Raw genomic sequence first — 26,936 nt, 5'->3', positions numbered from 1 at the left:
ATGTCTTAATTTAAAAAAATAATGAATATTATTATATTTTCTGTAGAAATGAAAACAAATGCCTTAATTGATTAAAATAAGAGTAAAACATGTACTAAGCTGTGTAGGTGTTTATTTGCTTTCCCTTGCCAGGAACATGAAATAGAGATCAAACTTCAACATCCATTTCTTAAAGTGTTTTTACATAGCTTACAATACTATTTATAGCTTGTGTTGCAGACGGGAAGGTTAGCCAGCCCTTTTTGAAAAAATCCACAATTCCATGGAAGCCGTCTGGAACATGATGCCATGTGACATCCAGTCCCAGGTCCAACAGCCTCTTCCTGTACAGGATTCCATCATCCCTCAGCACGTCGTACTCACAGGTCAGGATAAAGGCCGGTGGGGTCAGACGGATAACAGCATCCTCCGCTAGAAGCGGCGAGACCTCCGGATCCAAACCGTCTTTGATTATGTGGTACACCTCTCCTTTGTAGTCTAAGGCTGAGTGTACCTGCTGGAGTTCGCCCCGCACCTTGCACTCAGGAGGGAGGTGTTCTGGGGAGAGCCACTCCTTGAAGGCTAGCCTCATCTCAGCAGGGATATGGTTCCCCTCCAGCAGGTCCTGGCACACTGACGTGTCCCCGTTGAGATACTGCAGGAAGTAGAATGCCACCCGGCCACGGAACAATATGGGCACAGCATGATTCTGCTGGTATGAGGGCAGGTTGAAATCTGCCATCTGCAGAGCTGGGTAAATGAGAACCTGGGCACAGGGAGACAGCAGATGTCCATCTTTTCTCTTGGCCAGACGTTGGCATAGTGCAGCTGCCAGGTTTCCCCCAGCACTATCACCCCCGACTGCCACTCTGCCTGGGTCCACCCCGAACTCTGCCTCTGCCACAGACAGGAAGTGGCACGTTGCAGCGTCACAGTCATCCAGCTGAGTGGGGTACCGATGTTCAGGGGCAAGCCGATATCTAAAAGGCATGAGGGTAGAGAAAGGAGCAACATGTCAAGTCTTTGACAGCTTCACAGCCCCTTTCACTGCATTAATCAGCTTTGGAATCACATTTTGAGGCAGTGAGTCAGAAAGTAAAAGTTACCCAACAGAAATCACAGTGGTTTCAGCCTCCTTGGCAATGTGCCTGCAGACGTCATCTGCAGTGTCTAATCACGAGAAACAGAAAATTAGTTTTAGGCTTAGTAAACAGAGGATGAACATTTTGCAAGACAAGCAATACTCCCAATCGGTAAGCCACGCCAGCCTGTCAGGAAAACAACCTGCGGTTACCTGGGTTACCCCATTTGCTCACAGCAAAAACTTTTTTCAAACACAATTTTCTTGTTGTTTTAGTCAATTGTAAAACTACAGTTAAGAAAAGTACATGTCTAAAGATTACTTTTCAATATTGCCTGCTCCCAAGCTTTCTCACTACTTCGCAGAAAAAAATTAAGAAAATTCATGATGGTGCTAGCAGCCACGTGAGTGAGTGCTAGCCACCAACCAGAAAATTAAGCTAGCCAAGACCAACAACACAAATAAACAGACTATACAGCTACAAGTAGTGAATAGAGTTACAAACAGACTAGACCAAACAAGTTAAATGTCTTACATGTGATTAAATGTTTGACACATACTGAGCTACAGTGCATTAGGAAAGTATTCAGACCCTTTGACTTGTTCCACATTTTGATACGTTACAGCCTAAATAGTCCCCCCCGCATCAATCTACACACAATACACCAGAACAAAAGCACAAACGTTTTATTATTTATTTTATCAAATCTTTTAAAATAAAAAAAGATTATATTACATTTACATAAGTATTCAGACCCTTTACTCAATACTTTGTTGAAGCACCTTTGGTAGTGTTTACAGCCACGAGTCTTCTCCGCTATGACGCTAAAAGCTTGGCACACCTGTATATGGGGAGTTTCTCCTATTCTTCTCTGCAGAGCCTCTCAACCTCTCAAGGTTGTATGGGGAGCGTTGCTGCACAGCTATTTTCAGGTTTCTCCAAAGATGTTCGATAGGGTTCAAGTCTGGACACTGGCTGGGCCACTCAAGGACATTCAGAGACTTGTCACGAAGCCACCCCTGTGTTGCCTTGGCTGTGTGCTTAGGGTCATTGTCCTGTTGGAAGGTGAACCTTCACCCCAGTCTGAGATCCTGAGCGCTCTAGAGCAGGTTTTCATCAAATCTCTCTCTGTACTTTGCTCCATTCACCTTTCCCTCGATCCTGAGTAGTCTCCCAGTCCCTGCCGATGAAAAACATCCCCACAGCATGATGCTTACACCACCATGCTTCACCGTAGGGATGGTGCCAGGTATCCGCCAGGCATGACGCTTGGCATTCAGGCCAAAGAGTTCAATCTTGGCTTCATCAGACAAGATAATCCTGTTTCATGGTCTGAGTCCTTTGGGTGCCTTTTGTCAAACTTCAAGAGGGCTGTCATGTGCCTTTTACCGAGGAGTGGCTTCCATCTGGCCACTCCGCCATAAAGACCTGATTGGTGGAGCGCTGCAGAGATGGTTGTCCTTCTGGATGGTTCTCCCATCTCCACAGAGGAACTCTGGAACACTGTCAGAGTGACCATTGGGTTCTTTGTCACCTCCTTGACCAAAGCCCTTCTCCCCAGATTGCTTAGATTGGCAGCCAGCTCTAGGAAGAGTCTAGGTGGTTCCAAACTTCTTGCATTTAAGAATGATGGAGTCCACTGTTCTTGGGGACCTTCAATGCTACAGATATTTTGCGGTACCCTTCCCCAGATCTGTGCCTAGACACAATCCTGTCTCGGCGCTCTACCGACAATTCCTTCGACCTCAGGGCTTGGTTTTTGCTCTGTCATGCACTGTCAACAGTGGGACCTTATATAGACAGGTGTGTGCCTTTCCAAATCATGTCCAATCAATTGAATTTACCACAGGTGGACTCCAATTAAGTTGAAGAAACATCTCAAGGATGACCAATGGAAACAGAATGCACCTGAGTTCAATTTCGAGTCTCATAGCAAAGCGTCTGAATACTTAGGTAAATAAGTTATTTCTGTTTTTTATTTTAATACATTTGCAAATATTCCTAAAAACTTGTTTTCGCTTCGTCATTATGAAGTATTGTGTGTGGATTGATGAGGATTTTAAAAAAACATTTTTTTTTAGAATAAGGCTGTGATGTAACAAAATGTGGAAAAAGTCAAGGCGTCTGAATAATTTCCAAATACATTGTACATATATCCTACTTGGACACCGGCTCCCCACAATTTTCCACAACACAGGGCTCTTCTCACAGGCTTTACTTCCGTTTGTGGGAGCATTACTGAGCGAACTGTATGTTGGGATTTCTGACCCAATTACATGTAAATTGCATAACACAGCAGCTTTTCGTCATCTTTTGTTACAGTATTTCTTTATAACAAAAAATCAACAACGAAGTTGGCTCTTTTACACTGGGGTCAATGGGAAATAATGTGTGGGAGTGGTCGAGGAGAATTCCTTATTATTACATCAATATCGACTCAGAGTATTTCATCTAGACATTATTTTTGTCTTATCATATTACCCAAACAGCCCAACACCCATCCTCCTCCATGGAAATACACCAGTCCCCTCCTCAGGCCCACTGAACCAGTCGTGGGCTCATACACTCTGACTGGCACCTCAGAGAAGGTCAGGTCTTTCACACGTAGGCCTGGGGGAACTGGTCTTATACGGACCAGGAACCGTCTTCTGAACCACCTGGTGAACCTGACCTGATGACACAGACCCAGACGGTCCAGGATACGGCCCTGACAAGACAGAGAATGGGGGGGGCATATCTTGTTAAAGGACTAATACATTGTATGCAGCTTTATTCAGGTGGCTTAGCCTATAGCCTATCTTAGAAATAAGGTCAACACGAACCATTGTGAGCTGGAATATTTTTAAATTACAACAATATAGCTTTTCTTGTTGCTTGCAAATTATGCTACAATGAATGCAACAGCTCAGTTAATTTTAAGGAGCCTCTTCACACTTACTAAACATTGTAGAAATATGGTCTGCGACTCAAATGTAAACTTGGATACTTGCTACGTCTCAACGCACAACACTCATCCGACAGTTGCCCACCTTGATGCAGTGCAGTGTATACAGAATTGTCTTGATGAGACAACACTCCCACTGTATACACAGTACGTTTTCATAATATTTGAGACTTATTTTGAGTTTTTAACTACAATTGCAGTAACAGCCTGTTACTTTCTGAAATAGTGACAGTAGCTGCCGGCTGCACTGAGCCACGTAAAACTATGGAAGCCCATCCCCAACATATATATAACTGTGTTGGATCATACAAATAGGATATGTTTTTTCATTTGTAACATTGTGTGGTGATTTCAGAGGTGGTACCACAGGTCCCAGAATAGTTGGGGGATTGTTTTATTGGGTCACAGATTTTTTTCTGATCTGGTAGTAGGCTAACTTAACCAACTCCAGACCATAGTTGTAGAGTATGACATAGTCATAAATGAGCTGTAAAATTATTATTTTTTAAAAAGTTTTATATGGGCTATGATGGGACCAGATAATTTTTCTAATCAGGTCATACAGTAAAAAATAATCCTGGCTCTAGGGAGGATGAAAACATGAAAACCTTTTTCACAGACAGAGACAACAAATGTGATTGGTTAAAAACTAACGAGGCTGAGCTTGCTGTATGCAAGGTTGCATTGTGTCGGCCTTTTCACCTGTAACTAAAAAGATAGTCAGACAGCATATCATCACTATTGTGTTGATTGATTCATTCCAGACAATAATTTGGTATTAAAAAGGCCTAGGTAGCATAGCCAACCGAAGTGTGAATATAAGCAACATCACATTCACATTTTCTCAGAACACAAATAAATGGGCCTATTTTAGGCTATAAATACATCATTTAGGCTATGAAAACATGATGTTACATTTCCCCTGGCCAGATCCAGATGGGATCAGAGCGCATAGGCTTCTCTAGGCTACCTGCAGCTGTGGTTGTTATCAGTAGGCTATTGCTGATCAGACTAAGGCACAGACTAATTGTGCATGTTGACAAATCATGTGGCATGATATGTCAACATTTATATGGCTTCCATATAAAACAGCTCTTCTCAGTGAATTCACTTATACCCACATTTTCAGTTGCAAATGGATTTCACCAGGTAAGGATTTGCATGATGTTGATAAAAATGAAGCCTGGTTTACGTTTAGATTACATTTGAGTAAATTGTGTTGTAACGTTGTAAGGTAGGTTTGCTGTACTTTTAAATTCTTACGAGGGTTAATTGTTCATTTTTGATAGGTTAATGGTACTGAAGACATCCATTATAGCAATTCTGTGCTTTTGTCTTGAAACTAAAGTGTAGCCTACAGACAAGAAAATAAACCCTGTAAAATTGTCTGCACATACATGCTTGTGAATTGTTGCAATATTCAAGAGTGTAATACAGGGAATAGGGCCATAATGACACCATGACAGAGTTAAGGTTTTACCAATAGGTGGACTTTGTATTGACTCCAATAGAGTGGCAAGGAGGAGGAGGAGCTCTGTGGACCATTCGTGTCCGGAAGTAATTTAGCCATTCATGGTAGCTATTGGCGCTCTGTAGAGTTGCTATGAGAATATGAAGGTTGAGAACTGTTGTGAAACATCACAGCACAGTGGAAAAATATAGGGCAGCTAGAGATAGATGGGATGGGTTGAGAGTAGCTGAAGGATGGGACTAAAAGCAGAACAAAAGAAAACTAATGTACACTGTGTCTGTATTATCGTTGTCCATTAGTTTACTTCAATTTGGGTAGGGGTGGTAGGGTTAGGGGAAAATAATGAAGAACAAAAATATATTTGAAATATATACAGTATATATACTGAACAAAAATATAAACACAACATGCAACCATTTCAAAGAAGATAACTGAGGTACAGTTCATAGAAGGAAATCAGTCAATTTAAATGAATTCATTAGGCCCTAATTTATGGATTTCACATGATTGGTCAGGGGCACAGCCATGGGTGGGCCTGGGAGGGCATATACCCACCCACTTGGAAGCCAGGTCCACCCACTGGGGAGCCTGACCCAACCAATCAGAATGAGTTATTCCCCACAAAAGGGCTTTATTACATACATAAATACTCTTGAGCACCCCCACCCCCGATATATGATCCCGCAGGTGAAGAAGCCGTGGAGGTCTTGGGCTGGCATGGGTACCCGTGGTCTGCAGTTATGAGGCTGGTTGGATGTACTGCCAAATGTTCTGAAACGACGTTGGAGGTGGCTTATTCAATTGTCTGGAAACAGCTCTGTTGGACATTCCTGCAGTCAGCATGCAAATTGCACGCTCCCTCAAAACTTGAGAAATCTTTGTCATTTTGTTGTGTGACAAAACTGCACATTTTAGAGTAGCCTTATTGTCCTCAGCACAAGGTGCACCTGTGTAATGATCATGCTGTTTAATCAGCTTCTTGATATGCCACACCTTTCAGGTGGCTGGATTACCTTGGAAAAAGAGAAATGCTCACTAACAGGGATGTAAACACATTTCTGCACAATTTGAGAGAAATATGGAACATTTCTGGGATCTTTTATTTCAGCTCATGAAGAATGGGACAAAGACCTTACATGTTGCGTTAAAAATTTCGTTCAGTATATATAGATATTTACCCCAAAATAATATGGGGGATTGGAAATGATCCAGACAATTACATTGATACAAGCCACAATATATTTGCAATATTGAAGCTGATCTACCCACTAAAGAAATGACATAACAATAATAATACAAATTAAGTCAGATTTAATTAACAAATACAATAGTCTGTTTAGAAAGGGTTAAGGGCACAACACTGTGTACATATGTGGCTCTGATGGCAATCTTACTAAATATCCTGTGTGGCTCAGTTGGTAGGGCATGGCATTTGCAAGGCTAGGGTTGTGGGTTTGATTCTCATGGGGGACCAGTATGAAGATGTATCTGCCCACTACTGTATGAGTGTATGTGCAATTACTAAAAATCCCATTGAGGAGAGAGGCTGTCACAGTTCCAAGATCTCAAAGCTGAATCTGCTTTTAGATTGAAGTTTTATGCCTTGATATCAGGAGCCGGAGGTGAAAAGTTTGTTTAAACGAATCAGAGACTCAAAATAATAAATCAGTGGCAAATATTTAAAAGAGACCAAATCGATATACAGTTCCCGAAATCAGACAGCTGTAACTGTCAATACTAAATCGAAGCTTAAAACAATGTTTGAGTGAACCTGAATCCCGGAAATGAATGGTGAAGTCTCTTCCGGACACGGTAGACTCCACCTCCTCACCACTCCTAGTTAGTATCGTGAAACTCTGCTGCTATGTCCTTACCCAAACAATGGAACGCCTGAATGACTTTGGCTTTTCATCATTTATTCAGACCTGTTCTCTTATCTACACACTTGACGCTTTATCAGTGTTTCGATTACAGAGAAAGGACAAGCATCTTTTAAAAGAGCAGAGTTCTCTTTTAGTATTCGAGTACAAGCATGTTTTTGTTTTCACCAAAGAGTAAGAATAATTCATTATTTCTACAGACTTGAACATGATTTGACTTGCATAAAACATAAAATAATAAGCAATAACAATTCCGTAGATACTCACCACAATTGATATGCCAACAAACAAGCCATGAACTACATGCAGTTTCCCTCGATTTGCAACCCCTTGAGGAATGTCTGAATTCATCATCTCAGAGTACATTAGACCAATTACCAGAAGGAAGAAGGCTGCAATCACTGCAGCAAAGCCAATTATTAAAATTGCAGTGCTGATGTCCATGGTGCTGTAGTGCGATCCCAAGTAGGCTACAGTAGAAGTAAGTCATTAAGTGTGAATATGTTATCCAGTTGCTTGGGTATCCTTGCCCCTCCTACAACTTTGTGTACACCCTGCTCTGACCTTGTTCTATCGAGATGACTTTGAGTGCCAGTGACAAAGGAACATTCATAATTTTATTCAATGTATTTTATGGGCTAAAGCAATTACACATTAAACACATATTTCACAATTAGATATTTTTATGAATATAGATTTGCATATATACAATTGTAATAATACCTTTTAAATGTCCTTTCAAATAAATCATATCATTTATTGTGAAGCAGAGGACACTGGTATCTGAACTTTTAATGTTAATCTGTAGATGGCAGTGATGCCTAGTGATAGCAGATGATGTTCTCCGTCAGATAAGATCTCTAGTCTAGACACATTTGTAAACAAAATGCATGGTATTTCGAATTGGAACCCTATAATGTGGTGGTGTTTACAAAACAATTTATGTTCATTATAATTCAGAATGAAATCTCTGAAAATACTTTGGTGTTGTATTTCAATGCATTATGATTTGTAGCTCTGTGAAATGTGCATGAAAATGACAGCAACTGGAGCTGTTTTCTAGGACTAGTCAACCTTTTAGCTGTCCCAAAGAGTCTCTCAGCCTTTTTTTTCTGAGAAGCTGAGCCCAGCACAAAGCCGCCATTGTCAAACTGCTCTCTTAAACCCATCCCAGTTTCTGAAAAAGCCCTCCATTCATCAGCTATACCCAGCAAAAATCACAGGGCCTGGCCCAAAAATCACAGGGCCTGGCCCAAAAATCACAGACTGGAATCTTGTCTGCAGCCCATGAATTTACTGGATTTGTTTAGGAGGTATTTATGCAGGTCCCTAATTCTTACCTTGCCAAGTTTCTGGGACTGACCCAATTCTGTATTGTCACAGAGAGAGATGTGTTTCAAGTGACAGATCACTAGATCAGGGGTCTTTATGTCTAGTCTTCACAGCGTCCCATCTTCTCATGCATTGAAATGAACTTTTATCACATGAAGTAGTGTGTAATTATGTATGCCACCGTTATATACGCAAAAAGCACCCTTTTTTCATGTCAGCTAGATTGACCAACTTTTACATCACATTGTAAAACCTGTGTATTTACCTGTAATAGGTAGGTCAATGCAGATAGTAAAACCTGTGTATTTACCTGTAATAGGTAGGTCAATGCAGATAGTAAAACCTGTGTATTTACCTGTAATAGGTAGGTCAATGCAGATAGTAAAACCTGTGTATTTACCTGTAATAGGTAGGTCAATGCAGATAGTAAAACCTGTGTATTACCTGTAATAGGTAGGTCAATGCAGATAGTAAAACCTGTGTATTTACCTGTAATAGGTAGGTCAATGCAGATAGTAAAACCTGTGTATTTACCTGTAATAGGTAGGTCAATGCAGATAGTAAAACCTGTGTATTACCTGTAATAGGTAGGTCAATGCAGATAGTAAAACCTGTGTATTACCTGTAATAGGTAGGTCAATGCAGATGTAGCCAACTGGGTTTGAACTCGGGTCACCTGGTCACCACTGTGTTAGCCCACTGAACTCAAGTCTAGACATTAGCTCAGGGAGCTCATGCAAGACTTAAGGTCTCAGGCAAGGTTACTCATCATGTGAGGGTGGTTCTCCAAAAAATCTATAGAGTATTCATCACTTTTACTCCCACCGTATACACTTTAAAAAAAGGAGTGGATCAATATATTTTATTACAAGCAGCAAAACACACAGTCATAACAAATATCTGATACATTGTGATTATAGACAAAGAGATAGAAAGATACATGTAGAGAGAGAGGGAGAGAGCAAGAGAGAGATAGTGTGTGTGTGTGTGTGTGTGTGTGTGTGTGTGTGTGTGTGTGTGTGTGTGTGTGTGTGTGTGCGTGCGTGCGTGCGTGCGTGCGTGCGTGCGTGCGTGTGTGTGTGTGTGTGTGTGTGTGCGTGTGTGCTTGCGCGTGCGTGTGTGTAAAATCAAATAAAAATGTATTGGTCACATGCACCGAATACAACAGGTGTTGACTTTACTGTGAAATGCTTACTTATGAGCCCATTCACAAAAATGCAGAGTTAAAAAGTAAGAAACAAGCTTGCTAAATAAATGTAAATAATAAGGAAATAATAACGTAATAAAATAACAACGAGGATATATTCAAGGAAGTACCAGTACCAAGTCATTGTGCAGGGGTACAAGGCAGTTGAGGTAATTGAGGTAATACAGCATGTAGGTAGAGGTAAAAGTGACGAGGCATTCATGATATATAATAAACAGAGTAGCAGCAGCATCACGCAGCATCTTAGGTGAAAGTGTGTGTTTTTTTTAAACGTTGATACTAGTACTGTAGGATACATGTGATGTAATCAAGCCCAACCAGTTTGGGTGAATGTTGTCTCATCAAACTATTCAAAGTAAGCTATCAAAGTATGTTATGGCACTTCTCAAGTGCATGAGAAGCTTATCCAACTATTATTTCCCAGAGAGTGTCACAGCTTGAAGGAGAATTGAGAAACATTGGCACATCTCAAAAACCGTAAAACAGAGCATTTAGCTCACTGTTAATAACTTAGGGAGGAAGAAAATTATTGATTTTAATAGAGGACTGAAATACTGAAATATGACTTCACGGCATCACAGCAGTTGTGGCAGACGCTTCTCGGGGCTGGGTAGAAATAAAACCAGTCACAGTCGACACACAGTAAAGCAATATATTCCTCACCATTCAACCTGTCAATCAGGATTAATGGTCTTTAAAAAAAACTCCCTTCAGATCGCAGGTCTTTTTTTCAACACTGCCGGGACGGGTAGTCAGAGCGCTATAAAGTAAGCTATCGGAGTCAGAGGCGGTAACGGCCAAGGATAGGAACACAACACACTTGTTGTGTAGACGATTCAGTAGCGCATGCCTTCGGAGACACTCTCGCCTTCTTTAGGATAGTTGAAAAGTAACAGCGGATTACCGGTGTAATATGGTCATTAGTAAAAAAAAAAAAAAAAAAATAGTTTGCCAATAAACTGAATAATCGATAAAAATGCCAGAGCTCCGTATATTGACGCATTTCTGAGCTTGGGACATAATAGCCTAAATGTTATGAAACATTGACTTCAAGTGCTGCAGTTGGCTAGTTTGAGTTTGGTTTTAACCAGATATTTACCTAAAATCCGCTCTGCCAAGGACATCACGATTGGAGGATATCAAACTTATATCAAACTGTTTGTGTTCGAAAAATTCAGAGCATTTAGGTTACTGTAAGAAGAAGGAACATGGATTTTAAGTGTTTGAGCTGTATAGTGTTTTTCCCCATACACATTGTCTACTACATATTGAAAGCAAGTGTGTACTTAATTCTACCAAGTAGACGAAGAACCCTGATCAAGGAGGTGGTCCTGATCACAGGCGGGGGACGAGGTATCGGTCGTCACCTGGCTCAGGAGTTTGCCAAGCAGGGGGCTAAAAAGGTAAATAAAACACATGCATGCGTTTACTTTTTGCACTTTATTAATTGTATTATGCAACTTGTTGAGCATCAAACGTGATTGGGTTCACTTAACCTTGAGTAATATAAGCACTCCTAAAATAGCCTATAGTTCCCCAGACCTGTGCATATTTTCTATCTTTTGAATTAGTACGCTCATTGATTAGGCTACATGGTTATAACGATAACTGAGTTGATACCCTGAAGCCAACCTCTGAACACCTTCTGTGCGATACCTAGTATTTTTTATGCGCACTTCTTTCCATAACTATTATTTGTATTGACGTATCCCGTATCCTCCTTAACCAAAAGCACCATAGGTTTGCAGCAGGTAGCCTACATTGCAAGGGCAACGACATTAGTTTGTCCACATGTTCCTCCAATCTATTGTTTCCTCTGTAACATGAATGGAGTAGATCATGCCAATCAGATTGCAGGACAGGGCCCTCAATTTTGGCACAACAGACTATTATTTACAATGACAGGCCAACACTGGCCAAACCCTGACGATTCTGGGCCAATTGTGCAGCGCCCTATGGGACTCCCAATCAAGGCCGGTTGTAATAAAGCCTGGATTTGAACCAGGGTGTCCGTAGTGACACCTCTAAACACAGAGATGCAGTGCCTTAGACCGCTGCGCCACTCAGGAGTAGCTCTGCAGAAGGGCAAAAGTCTCCCTCTGACCATTTGACTGCTGCCGTATTATAGTGACTCACGGAATGATTTCTGTTCAGCCAAAGCTCAGAAAAAGGAGTTATGGCTTAACATTGATATTGGATGAGATCAAGCATCATTAATGTCCAGAATAAAGTTTTATTGTTGATAATATAATATATAATAATATATGCCATTTAGCTGACGCTTTTATCCAAAGCGACTTACAGTCATGTGTGCATACATTGATGACTGCCAACAGGAGTGACCTTGATCAAGTGATAACATATCACTTCTATGGAATTGGGATGAAGTTTTTCAACTTTCTGAAGAAACATGTTTAAAAGCTAATCACCTTATCCTCACAGGAGAAATGTTGTAGTCCTGCTGGGATTAGCAGAAAAACACTAACTGTGCCAAGTGCCTACACAAGACATCACAATGCCATAATAAAACACTGATTCAGATGTGTTTTTCAAACAAACCAGCAAGGCAGAAACTTAACTTAACCTTAACTGCACTGCTAACCATAATTCCTAACCCTAACCATAATTTAAGACCAAAAGCACATTTTTGTTTTCATTAATTTTTACAATATAGCCAATTTTGACTTAGCAGCTGGCCTATCAAAGGAGAAATCGCCCAGTTCTGCCCCCAGGACAAGACACAAGACAATAAACATCAACCTGCTACCTTACACTGAGTTTATTATTGAGGTGAAATTAAGCCCACAGAGGAAAATGGCATGTTTCAGCTGCCTCACCCATCCAAAACATGCATCTGTCAGCCAAAGTTCTTATAAATAACCTGTTCCCACCCTCCCCCTTAACAAGAAACAGTCACTTATGCTTGAAATGCCCCAGTGACTACATTGACAGTCCCCGCCAGGCCGCCACTACTGGTCGGACTACCCACTATTCCAATTACAATCCAAACATTACACAGCTGAGTGCATAGTGAGCCACCATAATGTTCTGTTAGCTCTGAATTGTAATGGACAGAGTCTCAGACACACAGATGGCGACATAAGCATTTCACAATGATTCCATGTGAATACCACCAACCCACCCCACTTTATTTGTTTCAGTATTATTTTTTACAAATTATTAAATAGCTAGTTGTATTTTCACCGATGCAAACTTAGAGGAATAATTATAGCTTTATGAATTGTCAGATGGAGCACCACATGTAGCAGCTTTTGCATATCCTTACATTATGTGTCCAAGCTAAAATATCCCATATTAAGTTTAAGTGCTTTGGCCTTGCTCTTCATCCTTCCATCAACATCTCCTCAGGGAACAACCCACAAAAAACTGTGGCTTTTAAACGCTATAATTTGCAGCTGCACAACAAAGGAAGTCACCATTCTTGTCAGGACCCCATTGTTGGGTATTATCAAGGTGTGAAAGGCTTTGAAAACAACACCTGCACTAATGTGCCTCACAATCACTCCCCGCCTAAGATATGCTAAAAAGAAGTAGGACATTCATCACAAATAACCTCTAGGAAAGACTTTACCCCAGTTTGAGGTCCATTGTGATTGGCAGACGGAATTTCTCTATTCTCTCTAGTAGCTTTGGTGCTTTCACGGTAGGGAGTGCACTAGCCACAGCATTGATGAAAGAATGATGTGAGGTGAAAAGGAGAGACTGGTGAGAGGGGGATAGAGGGAGGTGAGAGGGGGAGTGAGGCCTTGTGTGTGTCGTCAAAAGAGCCGTTACAGAGTGAAGCACTAAAACAATAAACCACAGCAACTTTACAAAAGCTGAGCACCCAAGTTCAGAGAACAGAGAAAGAGGGAGGGGGCCTCTAGCACAACCACAATAAATGTTTCAGAGGTTGAAGCAACATATTCACATATGCTCTCAATGTACCCTATGCAATTCAAGTATATTCCACTGGCATCCCAAACCAGAAATCCAAAATGCCCTTGGTTAAAAATGTCAGCATGTAGAATTTAATAAGGTACTTAGTTGTGCATTTTGTTTTTGCGACTCAATTTGTGGATCATAATATTTTGAACATGTGGCGAAGAAAGTACAATTGAAGATAGTAAGAGATATTGGCATCGTTCTCAACCACGGCTACTCATTAGGAGAACTGGGAACATATGCCACTACCCAGGTTGATAGTGGCTTTACACATTGGCAAGCTCTATTGTGTGTGTGTGTGTGTGTGTGTGCGTGTGTGTGTGTGTGTGTGTGTGTGTGTGTGTGTGTGTGTGTGTGTGTGTGTGTGTGTGTGTGTGTGTGTGTGTGTGTGTGTGTGTGTGTGTGTGTGGATGGGTTGTGGAGGCGGGAAGCACACTGTTCCCAGCTGGGTATTGCCCTGCAACTGACCCTGTTGTCTCCGCACTAATTAGACAGCGGTAGGGCAGGCGACTGCCTCCTGAACTCCCTGTTTCCCCTCCCTGTTAGCCCCTATCCCCTACAACTGGTGTGAAGAAGAGGGTTCGTGCCCATCCTTGAACCCATTTTCTTCCTTGTGAAATATTATTGCGTTCTGTTGTAGGGATGTGGATGAGGTCCACCACATCACCAGCTCATCATCATTGCACCCTGATACACCAACACTTGGCGATTTGCAAGACTTAATGTCTTTGAATAAATCATGTCCTTGAACAGACCATCAATTTTACACAATTGGTGAATGTTGTTTAATCTAGTCAGATATGGCACCTCAGACAGAGTAATCACTGGTTTATCAGAGATACTTAGTCACTCGATGTGAGGGAATTTAGAATTCGTTTTCCGTAACACTTAGACATTCTAAGCTGATAGCTCTAGATTTGGCCAGCCATTGTTTATCCTGAAGCCCCAGTGTGTTGGGACTGGCAGATAAGCATAATGAATTAAATAACAGGAGAGCACAGGGTGAGTGGTGATTTTTAATGAGAAATGTCAGGTTTGTTTGTTAGGATGAAATCCTATTAAAGGCTTTCAGTAATTTACCTAGACCCATCCGTTCACCTCTGCTGATTACTTAAATGGGCTGGCAAACGAAGCAAACACAAAAGCAATCTAAAGAAACTCAAACAAAGACCCATCCAGTGGAAAGCCAAACATTTTTTAACTCTTGGAACTTGCTCAAAACTGCATATCATGCAGATTGTGACCCTCCCGTATCTCCCCCAAAGCAAACATTTCGCTTTACAGTTTTAATGCTCCCATTATGCAAGTAAACATAAGCCCATAGGGACTAGCATCATTAAAACATTGGTGGGATCTGAATACACTGTCACAGACAGCTGCCCTAGATGTAGTGTTGCAGTAAAACAAGACAGATAGCGGCAAAACCTTCGGCAAGCTAGCTAAGCATGTTTAAGATGTTGAGATATACATTCACTATCCTCCTATTCATTCCTAAATAAATGAGTGGCTATAGCCTGGCTGTCTCTGTACTCTTCTCCATCAGGACAAGGATGTCACTGTGACCTCTGCTTGTGTTTGTTATCTTCCTTATCTACATGTAGAATTAAGATTTGTTTGTATTCACACAATATTGATATCATACTGTAAGGGTGGATGAAAGGCACGTACACACACACACACACACACACACACACACACACACACACACACACACACACACACACACACACACACACACACACACACACACACACACACACACACACACACACACACACACACACACACACACACACACACACACACACACACACACACACACACACACACATACACAGGATCACTTTCCAGAGGACTTTCTGCAAAAATATTAACCTTGGTCACTGGCAACCAGCCAAGCCCTACACTGGCCCCATCAGCACTTCACACACAAACTGTTTTCAGACTCCCTGACCAGAAATGACTGGGTTCATCTGCCCAACAGGCCGTGTAATCTCTTTGAGAATGTGTGTTTGAGAGATGAGGAGGGCTCACCCCCTGATTTCATTACCTTTCCTTGACCCCATAGACTGACGGATCTAATTGCCCAATCGCTGCCCCCCACCTCCATCCTAGCCCATGTTCCCTGCTCAAATGACTGAGCTTAATTTACCCTCTCCAGGCTGATGAAGAGACGTTTCATTCACACTGCAACCCCACCCCCTTAATCTCACTCTGAAACTATTTGTTGCTTCTAAACATGGTCTCTCTGTTCTCTGAATGAAAGGAACATTTCAACAAAATTATCTCATCTCATCCTAGGGCCAAATGCTGCAAACATGAAATGTCTGTACACCTGTTGAGAGCATGTGCCATCGGCATAGTTGTTTGGCTTTGGCAACCCATGAAACGTATTTTAGCCATGTTTTCTCAGGATTTCGATAACAATAAGTGTACAGATAGCTGATTGTTGACTGATTGTTGAAAAGCAAAATATTACTATTCATTCAGCTGAGCTAATTGCTCATATTTTATTCAGAGCATATTACACTATTATGCAATTTTATAACCCTTGGCTAATGTTTACCCTCTACAGGTGATCCTGTGGGGCCGCACAGAGAAGTGTCTGAAAGAGACATGCGAAGAGATCTCCCAATTTGGAACAGAGTGCCACTACTTCCTGTGCGACGTGGCCAATCGGGAGGAAGTTTACAAGCAGGCCAAGGTGGTCAGGGAGAAGGTACGCTATTTAGATCTATTATAAATCCAATTTTTATCCACACATACATATTGTTTGGAGCCAGTGAAACGCTCATGGGTCAATGTTTCTCTCACTGCTGTTACTCCTGTCTACAGAACTGGCAGGGATTCATTGTATTTTAATTCCTCTCCCCATCTGACATAAAGTACCAGTCAAAAGTTTGGACACACACTACTCATTCCAGGGTTTTTCTTTATTTGTACTATTTTCTACATTATAGAATAATAGTGAAGACGTCAGAACTATGAAATAACACATATGGAATCATTTAGTAACGAAAAACGTGCTAAACAAATCAAAATATATTTTATATTATTCAAAGTAGACTTGATGACAGCTTTGCACACTATTGGCGTTCTCTCATGCCTTTCAATTAACAGTTGTGCCATACAGGTTACAAACTAAATGGAAAGAGATTTCTGATGTACCAATTCCATGGCACATGGAGAAGAAGAAAAAACTACACTTGCACTTGATTCAACACTTCGAGTTTTTAATGTAAATTATTATATAAAATTCTTGCCACCAACAGAATGCTATATATATGGGGCATACAACATTCTCAGCTCTATAGATTTTGCTGCAAAGAGACAGAATCAATAGATCATTTATTCTGGTATTGCACCTATGTAGCTTGTTTCTGGTCACAGGTTAAGGAATGGTTAAAACATTTGGAAAGCCATAGTCAGTCAATAAATAATACTCATAGGAAAGGTTTTCATTTTCTACCCCTTTTTCTCCCCAATTCCATGGTATCCAATTGGTAGTTACAGTCTTGTCTCATCGCTGCAACTCCCATACGAACTTTCTGGTCAAGAGCCACGCGTCCTCCGAAACACGACCCGACCCAACCAAGCCGCACTGCTTTTTGACACTGGATGCCAGCCACACCAATGTGTCGGAGGAAACACCGTACACCCGGCAACCATGTCAGCTTGCGTGCGCCTGGCCCGCCACATTAGACAGGTTAAAAAATTATATAAAACATCACAGCACAATTGAAATATAACTGGCACATGTAAACCAAACAAGGCTGGTCTATGGTGATAGGTAGGATTGGCTGAGAGTGGCTGAGGGGTGGGATTAAAGCGCTTATGTTTGGTAATGTATTATTTTTTATTCAACTATACTTTATATAAAAGTAACATGTATATAAAATGTGTATTCAAAATGTGCATGCAAAATATATATGTAAAATGTATGTACAGTTGAAGTCGAAAGTTTACATACACCTTAGCCAAATACATTTAAACTCAGTTTTTCACAATTCCTAACATTTAATCCAAGTAAAAATGCCCTTTCTTAGGTCAGTTAGGATCACCACTTTATTTTTAGAATGTGAAATGTCAGAATAATAGTAGAGAGAATGATTTATTTCAGATTTGATTTCTTTCATCACATTCCCAGTGGGTCAGAAGTTTACATACACTCAATTAGTATTTGGTAGCATTGCCTTTAAATTGTTTAACTTGGGTCAAACATTTCAGGTAGCCTTCCACAAGCTTCCCACAATAAGTTGGGGGAAGTTTTGCCCATTCCTCCTGACAGAGCTGGTGTAACTGTGTCAGGTTTGTAGGCCTCCTTGCTCGCACTCGCTTTTTTTCAGTTCTGCCCACAAATTGTCTATAGGATTGAGGTCAGGGCTTTGTGATGGCCACTCCAATACCTTGACTTTGTTGTCTTTAGGCCATTTTGCCACAACTTTGGAAGTATGCTTGGGGTCATTGTCCATTTGGAAGACCCATTTGCGACCAAGCTTTAACTTCCTGACTGATGTCTTGAGATGTTGCCTCAATATATCATCCTAATTTTCCTACCTCATAATGTCATCTATTTTGTGAAGTGCACCAGTCCCTCCTGCAGCAAAGCACCCCCACAACATGATACTGCCACCCCCGTGCTTCACGGTTGGGATGGTGTTCTTCGGCTTGCAAGAATCCCCCTTTTTCCTCTAAACATAACGATGGGCATTATGGCCATTTTTGTTTCACCAAACCAGAGGACATTTCTCCAAAAACTATGATCTTTGTCGCCATATGCAATTCCAATCCGTAGTCTGGCTGTTTTATGGAGGTTTTGAAGCACTGGCTTCTTCCTTGCTGAGCGGCCTTTCAGGTTATGTCGATATCGGACTAGTTTTTCTGTGGATATAGATACTTTTGAACCTGTTTCCTCCAGCATCTTCACAAGGTCCTTTGCTGTTGATCTGTGATTGATTTGCACTTTTCGCATCAAAGTACATTCGTCTCTAGGAGACCGAACGTGTCTCCTTCCAGAGCGGTATGATGGCTGCATGGTCCCATAGTGTTTCTGCTTAGGTAATACTGTTTGGACAGATGAACGTGGTACATTCAGGCATTTGGAATTGCTCCCAAGGATGAACCAGACTTGTGGAGATCTACTATTTTTGTGGCTGATTTCTATTGATTTTCCCATGATGTCAAGCAAAGAGTCACTGAGTTTGAAGGTAGGCCTTGAAATACATACACAGGTTACACCTCCAATTGACTCAAATGACGTCAATTAGCCTACCAGAAGGTTCTAAAGCCATGGCATCAATGTCCTAGCTGACTTGCCAAAACTATAGTTTGTTAACAAGAAATTTGTGGAGTGGTTTAAAAATGAGTTTTAATGACTTCAACCTAAGTGTATGTAAACTTCCGACTTCAACTGTATATGTAGCAGAAAAGCTGTAAAAAAAACCTAAAAGATATTTGTCCTCCTCGGAGGAGTAAAAAAATATTTTTTAAATAAGGTGTGCCTTGTTAAAAGTTAATTTGTGGAATTTCTTTACTTAATGCATTTCAGCCAATCAGTTGTGTTGTGACAAGGTAGGGGGGTATACAGAAGATAGCCCTATTTGGTAAAAGACAAAGTCCATATTATGGCAAGAACAGCTCAAATAAGCAAAACAAAGGACAGTCCATCATTACTTTAAGACATTAAGGTCAGTCAATCTGAAAAATTTCAACAACTTTGAAAGTTTCTTCAAGTGAAGTCGCCAAAACCATCAAGCACTATGATAAATCTGGCTCTCATGAGGACCGCCACAGGAAAATAAGATTGCTGCAAAGAAACCACTACTAAAGGACACCAATAAGAAGAAAATATGTGCTTTGGCCAAGAAACACGAGCAATGGACATTAAAAGGTGGAAATATGTCCTTTGGACTGATGAGTCCAAATTTGAGATTTTTGGTTCCAACCGCCGTGTCTTTGTGAGAAGCAGAGTAGGTGAGCGGATGATCTCCGAATGTGTGGTTCCCACCGTAAAGCATTGAATAGGTGGTGTGCGAGTGTTTTGCTAGTGACAGTCTGTGATTTATTTAGAATTCAAGACACACTTAACCAGCATGGCTACCACAGCATTTTTAAACCATACGCCATCCCATCTGGTTTGTGCGTAGTGGGACTATCATTTTGTTTTTTGACAGGACAATGACCCAAATACACCTCCAGGCTTTGTAAGGGCTATTTGACCAAGAAGGAGAGTGAGGGAGTGCTGCATCAGATGACCTGGCCTCCGCAATCACCCGACCTCAACCCAATTGAGATGCTGTGGGATGAGTTGGATCGCAGAGTGAATGAAAAGCAGCCAACAAGTGCTCAGCATATGTGGGATCTCCATCCAGGCTTTTGGAAAAGCATTCCTCATGAAGCTGATTGAGAGAATGCAAAGCTGTAATAAAGGCAAAGGGTGGCTACTTTGAGAATCTCAAATATAAAATATATTTTGATTTGTTTAGCACTTTTTTGCTTACTAAATGGTTCCTTATGTGTTTTTTCATAGTTTCGATATCTTCACTATTATTCTACACTGTAGAAATGATGAAAAACCCTTGAGAATGAGTAGGCGTGTCCAAACTTTTGACTGATACTGTATGATTCACAATGTCAAGATGTCAATGTCAAGATAAGAATATGACTGTCAGCTCTACCACATAACTTCACATGAAAAGAAAGTAGGTAGAAAAAGTGGATAAATCCTCTTAATAAAAAAACATCAGTTTTGTTTCTGACATTTGTTTTGTTATTATTTTTACAGGTGGGAGATGTTACGATCCTGGTGAATAACGCTGCAGTGGTCCATGGGAAAAGTCTGATGGACAGCGACGATGACTGTCTTTTGAAATCTCAACATATCAACACAATGGGACAGTTCTGGGTAAGTGTTGTGGAGGTTTAGGAAGAGAGGTGCGTGCTACCTTACAGTTAGATCAGTCTTATCATTCTCCAAAATTGCTTTTATTGGCCAATGTCCCTTTGTGTCAGTCTCAGGTTAATTTACAGGAGTGTTGGGGTATTTCCAAATTATAGGCTTACTGCTTCAGCCCCTAGGTAGAACATCAGAGGGCCTCTGAAACCTATAGCAGTCTCTGTTTGAATAGAGATCAAACTTTCAGGTTGCATAAATGCAATCATCAGCGAAAAAAAATGTAAACTCAATATGTGGCTCCACTTGGGCCTGTTTCCTCTGTGTGTCTCTTTTTCATGTGTATAACTGTACATTTTCCCCAATGCCCCCCTTTCTTCTCCCTCATCCAGACTACAAAGGCCTTCCTGCCACGGATGCTGGAGCTCCAGCACGGCCACGTGGTCTGTATAAACTCCATCCTGTCCCAGTCGCCCATCCCTGGGGCCATCGACTACTGTACCTCCAAGGCCTCCTCCCTGGCCTTCATGGAGAGCCTGACTCTGGGCCTGCTGGACTGTCCCGGAGTGGGCTGCACCACCGTGCTCCCCTTCCACACCAACACTGAGATGTTCCAGGGCATGAGAGTCAGGTGAGCAAGCCTACAACATGGTTCTTCACAATCTAGTTTAGATTACACCACCACTACTGCTATGCACCATTTTCTACATGCATGTATTGTAGTTACTGTAAAGCTAATCTCTCTGGGTTTTCTGGTCCTGTAGGTTTCCAGCGCTCTTCCCTCCCCTCAAGCCAGAGACAGTTGCTGAAAGGACTGTGGATGCAGTCAGAACTAACACAGCCTACGTTTACATGCCCTGGACCATGCATGCTCTCGTTGTCCTCAAAAGGTAATGTCTCATATCATTTTGGCTATTTAAAGTACATACAGTTGAAGTCGGAAGTTTACATACACTTAGGTTTGAGTCCTTAAAACTTGTTTTACAACCACCCCCAAATTTATTGTTAACAAACTATAGTTTTGGCAAGTTGGTTAGGACATCTACTTTGTGCATGACACAAGTCATTTTTCCAACAATTGTTTACACACAGATTATTTCACATATAACTCACTGTATCACAATTCCAGTGGGTCAGAAGTTTACATACACTAAGTTGACTGTGCCTTCAAACAGCTTGGAAAATTCCAGAAAATGATGTCATGGCTTTAGAAGCTTCTGATAGGCTAATTGACATCATTTGAGTCAATTGGAGGTGTACCTGTGGATGTATTTCAAGGCTTACCTTCAAACTCAGTACCTCTTTGCTTGACATCATGGGAAAATCAAAAGAAATCAACCAAGACCTCAGAAAAAAAAACTCCACAAGTCTGGTTCATCCTTGGGAGCAATTTCCCAACGCCTGAAGGTACCACGTTCATCTGTACAAACAATAGTACACAAGTATAAACACCATGGGACCACGCAGCCGTCATACCGCTCAGGAAGGAGACGCTTTCTGTGTCCTAGGGATGAACGTACTTTGGTGTGAAAAGTGCAAATCAATCCCAGAACAACAGCAAAGGACCTTGTGAAGATGCTAGAGGAAACAGGTACAAAAGTACCTATATCCACAGTAAAACGAGTCCTATATCGACATAACCTGAAAGGCCGCTCAGCAAGGAAGAAGCCACTGCTCCAAAACCACCATAAAACAGCCAGACTACGGATTGCAACTGCACATTGACAAAGATCGCACTTTTTGGAGAAATGTCCTCTGGTCTATTGAAACAAAATAGAACTGTTTGGCCATAATGACCATTGTTATGTTTGGATGAAAAAGGGGAAGGCTTGCAAGCCGAAGAACACCATCCCAACCGTGAAGCACGGGGGTGGCAGCATCATGTTGTGGGGGTGCTTTGCCGCAGGAGGGACTGGTGCACTTCACAAAATAGATGGCATCATGAGGTAGGAAAATTATGATGATATATTGAGGCAACATCTCAAGACATCAGTCAGGAAGTAAAGCTTGGTCGCAAATGGGTCTTCCAAATGGACAAAGACCCCAAGCATAATTCCAAAGTTGTGGCAAAATGGCTTAAGGACAACAAAGTCAAGGTATTGGAGTGGCCATCACAAAACCCTGAACTCAATCCTATAGAAAATTTGTGGGCAGAACTGAAAAAAAGTGAGTGGGAGCAAGGAGGCCTACAAACCTGACTCAGTTGCACTAGCTCCGTCAGGAGGAATGGGCAAAAATTCACCCATCTTGTTCTGGGAAGCTTGTGGACGGCTACCTGAAACGTTTGACCCAAGTTAAACAATTTAAAGGCAATGGTACCAAATACTAATTGAGTGTATGTAAACTTCTGACCCACTGGGAATGTGATGAAATGAAAGCTGAAATAAATCATTCTCTCTACTACTATTCTGACATTTCACATTCTTAAAGTAAAGTGGTGATCCTATCTGACCCAAAGACAGGGAATTTTCTTGTAGGGGTAAATGTCAGGAATTGTGAAAAACTGAGTTTATTAAATGTATTTGGCTAAGGTGTATGTAAACTTCCTTCTTCAACTGTACATGTCTTTCACTCATATGTAACCTCATATGTAACCTCATATCTCTTTACTGTCTCTACACCCTAGCTTCATGCCACAAGCTGCTCTTGAAGAGATCCACAAGTTCTCTGGAAGCTATACCTGCATGAATACATTCAAGGGGAGGACATAAAAACTAATGATCCTGAATGTCAATACATATCAGAGGAATCTCACTAAGTCTGGAGGATGTTGAAGGGAAGTATCCATGGGCTACAGGACATTGGGAAACAATGGATGCCCTTTGAAAGTATGCAGGAAGGTGTCTTGGAGACTTTAGCGTACTGTATATGGTTGCTCCGACGGGGTAGATTTCACTTACACGCTGCTGGAACTTATCCTGGTCTCTTTCTTGATCTCCTGTGTGTAGTTGGACGGACTAAATACCATTCACACATTGAGCAGAAGCCATGCAAAACTAGTCTGGATAAACAGCAGTTTTTTGTTTCAAGTCTGTTTTTTATTATCCTTTGTTTTCTACCAATCATGTGTCTTTGAATGGAATCACATTAATAAATTGATGTTACAGACAACCAAAGTGTCCCTTTGTTAACATAGACTGGCAAATGTCTAGTGAGTCGTCAGCACAGCAGAGCTAACCAGATGAAATGATAGAGAATGATAACACAGTTATGCCAAACAGCAAATGAGCAACATTCATTGGAAGGCAAAACAGCCGTACACTGTTAACTTTTTTACCAGGCAAGTCAGTTCAGAACAAATTCTTATTTTCATTGACGGCCTAGGAACAGTTGGATAACTGCCTGTTCAGGGGCAGAACGACAGATTTGTACCTTGTCAGCTTGGGGATTTGAACTTGCAACCTTTCGGTTACTCGTCCAACGCTCTAACCACTAGGCTACCCTGCCGCCCCAAACTTATACATTGTAAAGTAGGTTAGGCCTGGAATCCAATCCAAAACAATGCTATAGTGCGCTTGACATTTTAAATTGCATTTAAGAGCTGCATTGTCGACTTGCCACTCGGATTGAATCACGGCTCAAGTTGTTACATGCTGGAAAAAGGTTATTCATGAAACCATTAGATGTTTTATTGAGTAATCTAAAACATGGTTCAAAAGACCTTGCAACATGTATTCCTGAGATCATCAAAGATAACCTGTCCAAATTACAGTATATGTGCTGTGGGGGAATACCTGATTTAGAAGAATGACTTTAATGATTAATGAATGGGCCTTGCTTCTGACTTTCACATACTGTATCATAGCATCAGAGGAAGAATGTACAGTTAGATTTCCACTCCTTGCTATGAGATATAAACTTCACCCACTTAATGAAGTGATCTATAGTGTACAGATCTAGAGACCCAGAGCTGTGTTGTTGTGACATACCCTATGTCTGAGCACAAGTCAAGGCAAGCACACACTCACAGCCCCGGGCCAACCAATAAGAGATGACTGTAAAAACGGGAATAGTGTCTGCCCTTTGGCTGCCAGACAAGGCTCATAAACATTCATTTGAATCCAAGCGAACCATAAATGCCCTCCTGTGCGCTCACGATAGGGCCGCTCATTGTGATCACTAGGTGACCCACACCAGGCTGGATAGAGGGAGAAAGGATGTGCTCTGCTGGGTGAGAACCTTAGCCTCTGTTAAGGGCCTGTTTTTCATTCCCTGAGTGGGCTATAGCTGTTGCGAAAGAGGAGGGAGAAGATAGAGGCATGTTGAGACAGAACTAGGTCGATGAGGGAGCCATGTAGTGCAAGTATGGTGGAAGAGGAGGGCTGAAATGGCTTGAGTCTCACGGGGCAGGTTCAGAGCAAGGTTAGCCAAATAGTGGATAAATCAAGAGGGGAGACAGAGGGGGGTTGGAAAGACACACACACTCTCTCTGAGCTTGATGGACCATGGGGAAGCAGAGGGTTGACTAGGGTTGGGATGTTGATGCATAGAGAGAGATTGAAAGAATTACAGTACATGTTACACTATTTGATTGACCTCATCCAGAATAACTACACTTATGACATTCTGGCATGAAGTAACCAAAGAAATAGGATGCAGAGCTTTGTAAAGTTACTAAAGTTTCAGTAATAGTAACGGATTTGAGCTGATGAAGAATTCAGTGCAGCAATTGTCTTAGATTCAAATCAAGACAATAGCTATTTTGTGTTATTGACTGTACGTTTGTTTATCCCATGTGTAACTCTGTGTTGTTTTCGTCTCACTGCTTTGCTTTATCTTGGCCAGGCCAGTTGGACATGAGAACTTGTACTCAACTGGCCTACCTGGTTAACTAAAGGTGAAATAAAAAAATTAAAAGTTTCAATCGAAGACAGATATAGTCCACTGTCCTCTCTTTCACAGCCTTCTCCCCCATCAGCAATTAGGAACTATTGTTGTATTGATCTTAAATTAACTGTAATAATCTACCACATTTGTGCTTCACTTTAAAGCTACAAGCCTAAGTGTACTTTCCTATATGATTTCCAAGCATTTGGAATCCCAACAGAAGGGCTTGGAAAGTCCCCCTCCAATGATCCATTAAATATGTTATAGGCCCTAGGATCTGGAGTCCATTTAGCTGGTTTTGCAGTGATGCCGAACGCATGTAAAATTCTGGGCAGTGGAGGATTCTGTCGTCTCTCACTTCCCATAATCTCATGGATCCCCCGACTCTGACTTTCCTGGCTGCAGGTTCCTCACCCCCAAAAAAAAAAATCCTGATAAGTGCTAGGAGTACAATGAGGAATGGAATTATCCTGCAATAAATATTCTGACTCAATGCAGTTATTGTATTCCAATGAGAGAAACAAATGTCTCAGATATGTCCCACAATAGGAGGACCAAGAGTGCATTAATTGTATTACTTGCTGCACTGCCTTATCCTATTTTTCTGTTCGTTTTTGTTAGCATTCTTGCCACTCTGATGCTATGTTCATCCATCAAGAGGCAGGTTGGTTGTGTGATAAAAGGTTCAGTACTAACCCCCAGCAAGGGGCCAACCTCCAGCCTCGGTTGGCCTGTCAAACAATAAGAAATATTGAGCAGCAGGTTAGAGGTCAAAGGACCAGTGAGCTCAGAGGGTGTCGAAGGCCAGTAAATGCCTTTGGTTATAGCTGTGGCCGAACACACACGCTGTGGCCAAACTGTTTGTGTACACTGAAGGTGACCTGGCCAGCCACTCTGACAGTAATCAAGCAACTATACAGCTCCATGATGGTCAAATGTGAGTGATTTTCATTGCTTTACTACTTCATATACTACCTAACATTGATTGATATTTGCAATTACTGAATTTTTTATTTTTTAAAATCAAAATCTTAAAGTATTTTCTTGATACTACTAAGTGACTGCAAAGTGTACCAATTCAATACAAAAAGACGTACTGAGTACACTTAGAAATATAAGTGGTATCTAGAACCTAAAAGGGTTCTTTGGCTGTCCCCATAGGATAACCCTGTGAAGAACCCTATTTTGGTTCCAGGTAAAAACCTTTTTGGGTTCTATGTAGAGCCCTTTCCACCAAGGTTTCTATTGTACATGGAACCCAAAACAGTTCTGCCTGGAACCAAAAAGGGTTCTCCTATGGCGAGAGCTGAAAAACACTTTGGAACCATTTTTTCTAAGAGTATAGTGCAATTCATTATTGGTTGTTGGCCACACAAA

The 26,936-nt window shown here is 41.3% G+C and overlaps 2 protein-coding genes across 2 annotated transcripts; one reads left to right on the top strand and one right to left on the bottom strand.

Annotated features, from left to right (window-relative positions):
* Window positions 1–95: 95 nt before the first annotated feature.
* Window positions 96–7,861, bottom strand: LOC118400211 (arylacetamide deacetylase-like 4). The gene is made up of 4 exons (XM_035796844.2): window positions 7,624–7,861; window positions 3,543–3,768; window positions 1,086–1,149; window positions 96–959 (listed from the first exon to the last, which is right to left on the bottom strand). Exons 1-4 carry the CDS (start codon window positions 7,798–7,800, stop codon window positions 170–172), a joined length of 1,257 nt encoding a protein of 418 aa, XP_035652737.1. The 5' UTR covers window positions 7,801–7,861; the 3' UTR covers window positions 96–169.
* Window positions 7,862–10,625: 2,764 nt separating this feature from the next.
* LOC118400210 (short-chain dehydrogenase/reductase 3-like) lies at window positions 10,626–23,848 on the top strand. Its single transcript, XM_035796843.2, has 6 exons — window positions 10,626–11,298; window positions 16,416–16,559; window positions 20,625–20,744; window positions 21,125–21,363; window positions 21,497–21,622; window positions 23,359–23,848. Exons 1-6 carry the CDS (start codon window positions 11,104–11,106, stop codon window positions 23,441–23,443), a joined length of 909 nt encoding a protein of 302 aa, XP_035652736.1. The 5' UTR covers window positions 10,626–11,103; the 3' UTR covers window positions 23,444–23,848.
* The last annotated feature ends 3,088 nt before the right edge of the window (window positions 23,849–26,936 follow it).

The sequence above is a fragment of the Oncorhynchus keta genome, chromosome 21, assembly GCF_023373465.1.
Source record: "Oncorhynchus keta strain PuntledgeMale-10-30-2019 chromosome 21, Oket_V2, whole genome shotgun sequence".
Taxonomy (NCBI): domain Eukaryota; kingdom Metazoa; phylum Chordata; class Actinopteri; order Salmoniformes; family Salmonidae; genus Oncorhynchus; species Oncorhynchus keta.
Note: the sequence above shows the minus strand (reverse complement) of the source record. Positions and strands in the feature narration are given on the sequence as shown.

Bases quoted from the DNA above. Each gene is read 5' to 3' on its own strand.
- LOC118400211 (XM_035796844.2), bottom strand. From the start codon at position 7,800: ATGGACATCAGCACTGCAATTTTAATAATTGGCTTTGCTGCAGTGATT. The intron at 3,769-7,623 runs GTGAGTATCTAC...CTGTCTTGTCAG, and splicing joins TTGTTGGCATATCAATTGTG to GGCCGTATCCTGGACCGTCT. The intron at 960-1,085 runs GTAACTTTTACT...CATGCCTTTTAG, and splicing joins ACCACTGTGATTTCTGTTGG to ATATCGGCTTGCCCCTGAAC.
- LOC118400210 (XM_035796843.2), top strand. From the start codon at position 11,104: ATGGATTTTAAGTGTTTGAGCTGTATAGTGTTTTTCCCCATACACATT. The intron at 16,560-20,624 runs GTACGCTATTTA...TTATTTTTACAG, and splicing joins CCAAGGTGGTCAGGGAGAAG to GTGGGAGATGTTACGATCCT. The intron at 20,745-21,124 runs GTAAGTGTTGTG...TCCCTCATCCAG, and splicing joins ACACAATGGGACAGTTCTGG to ACTACAAAGGCCTTCCTGCC.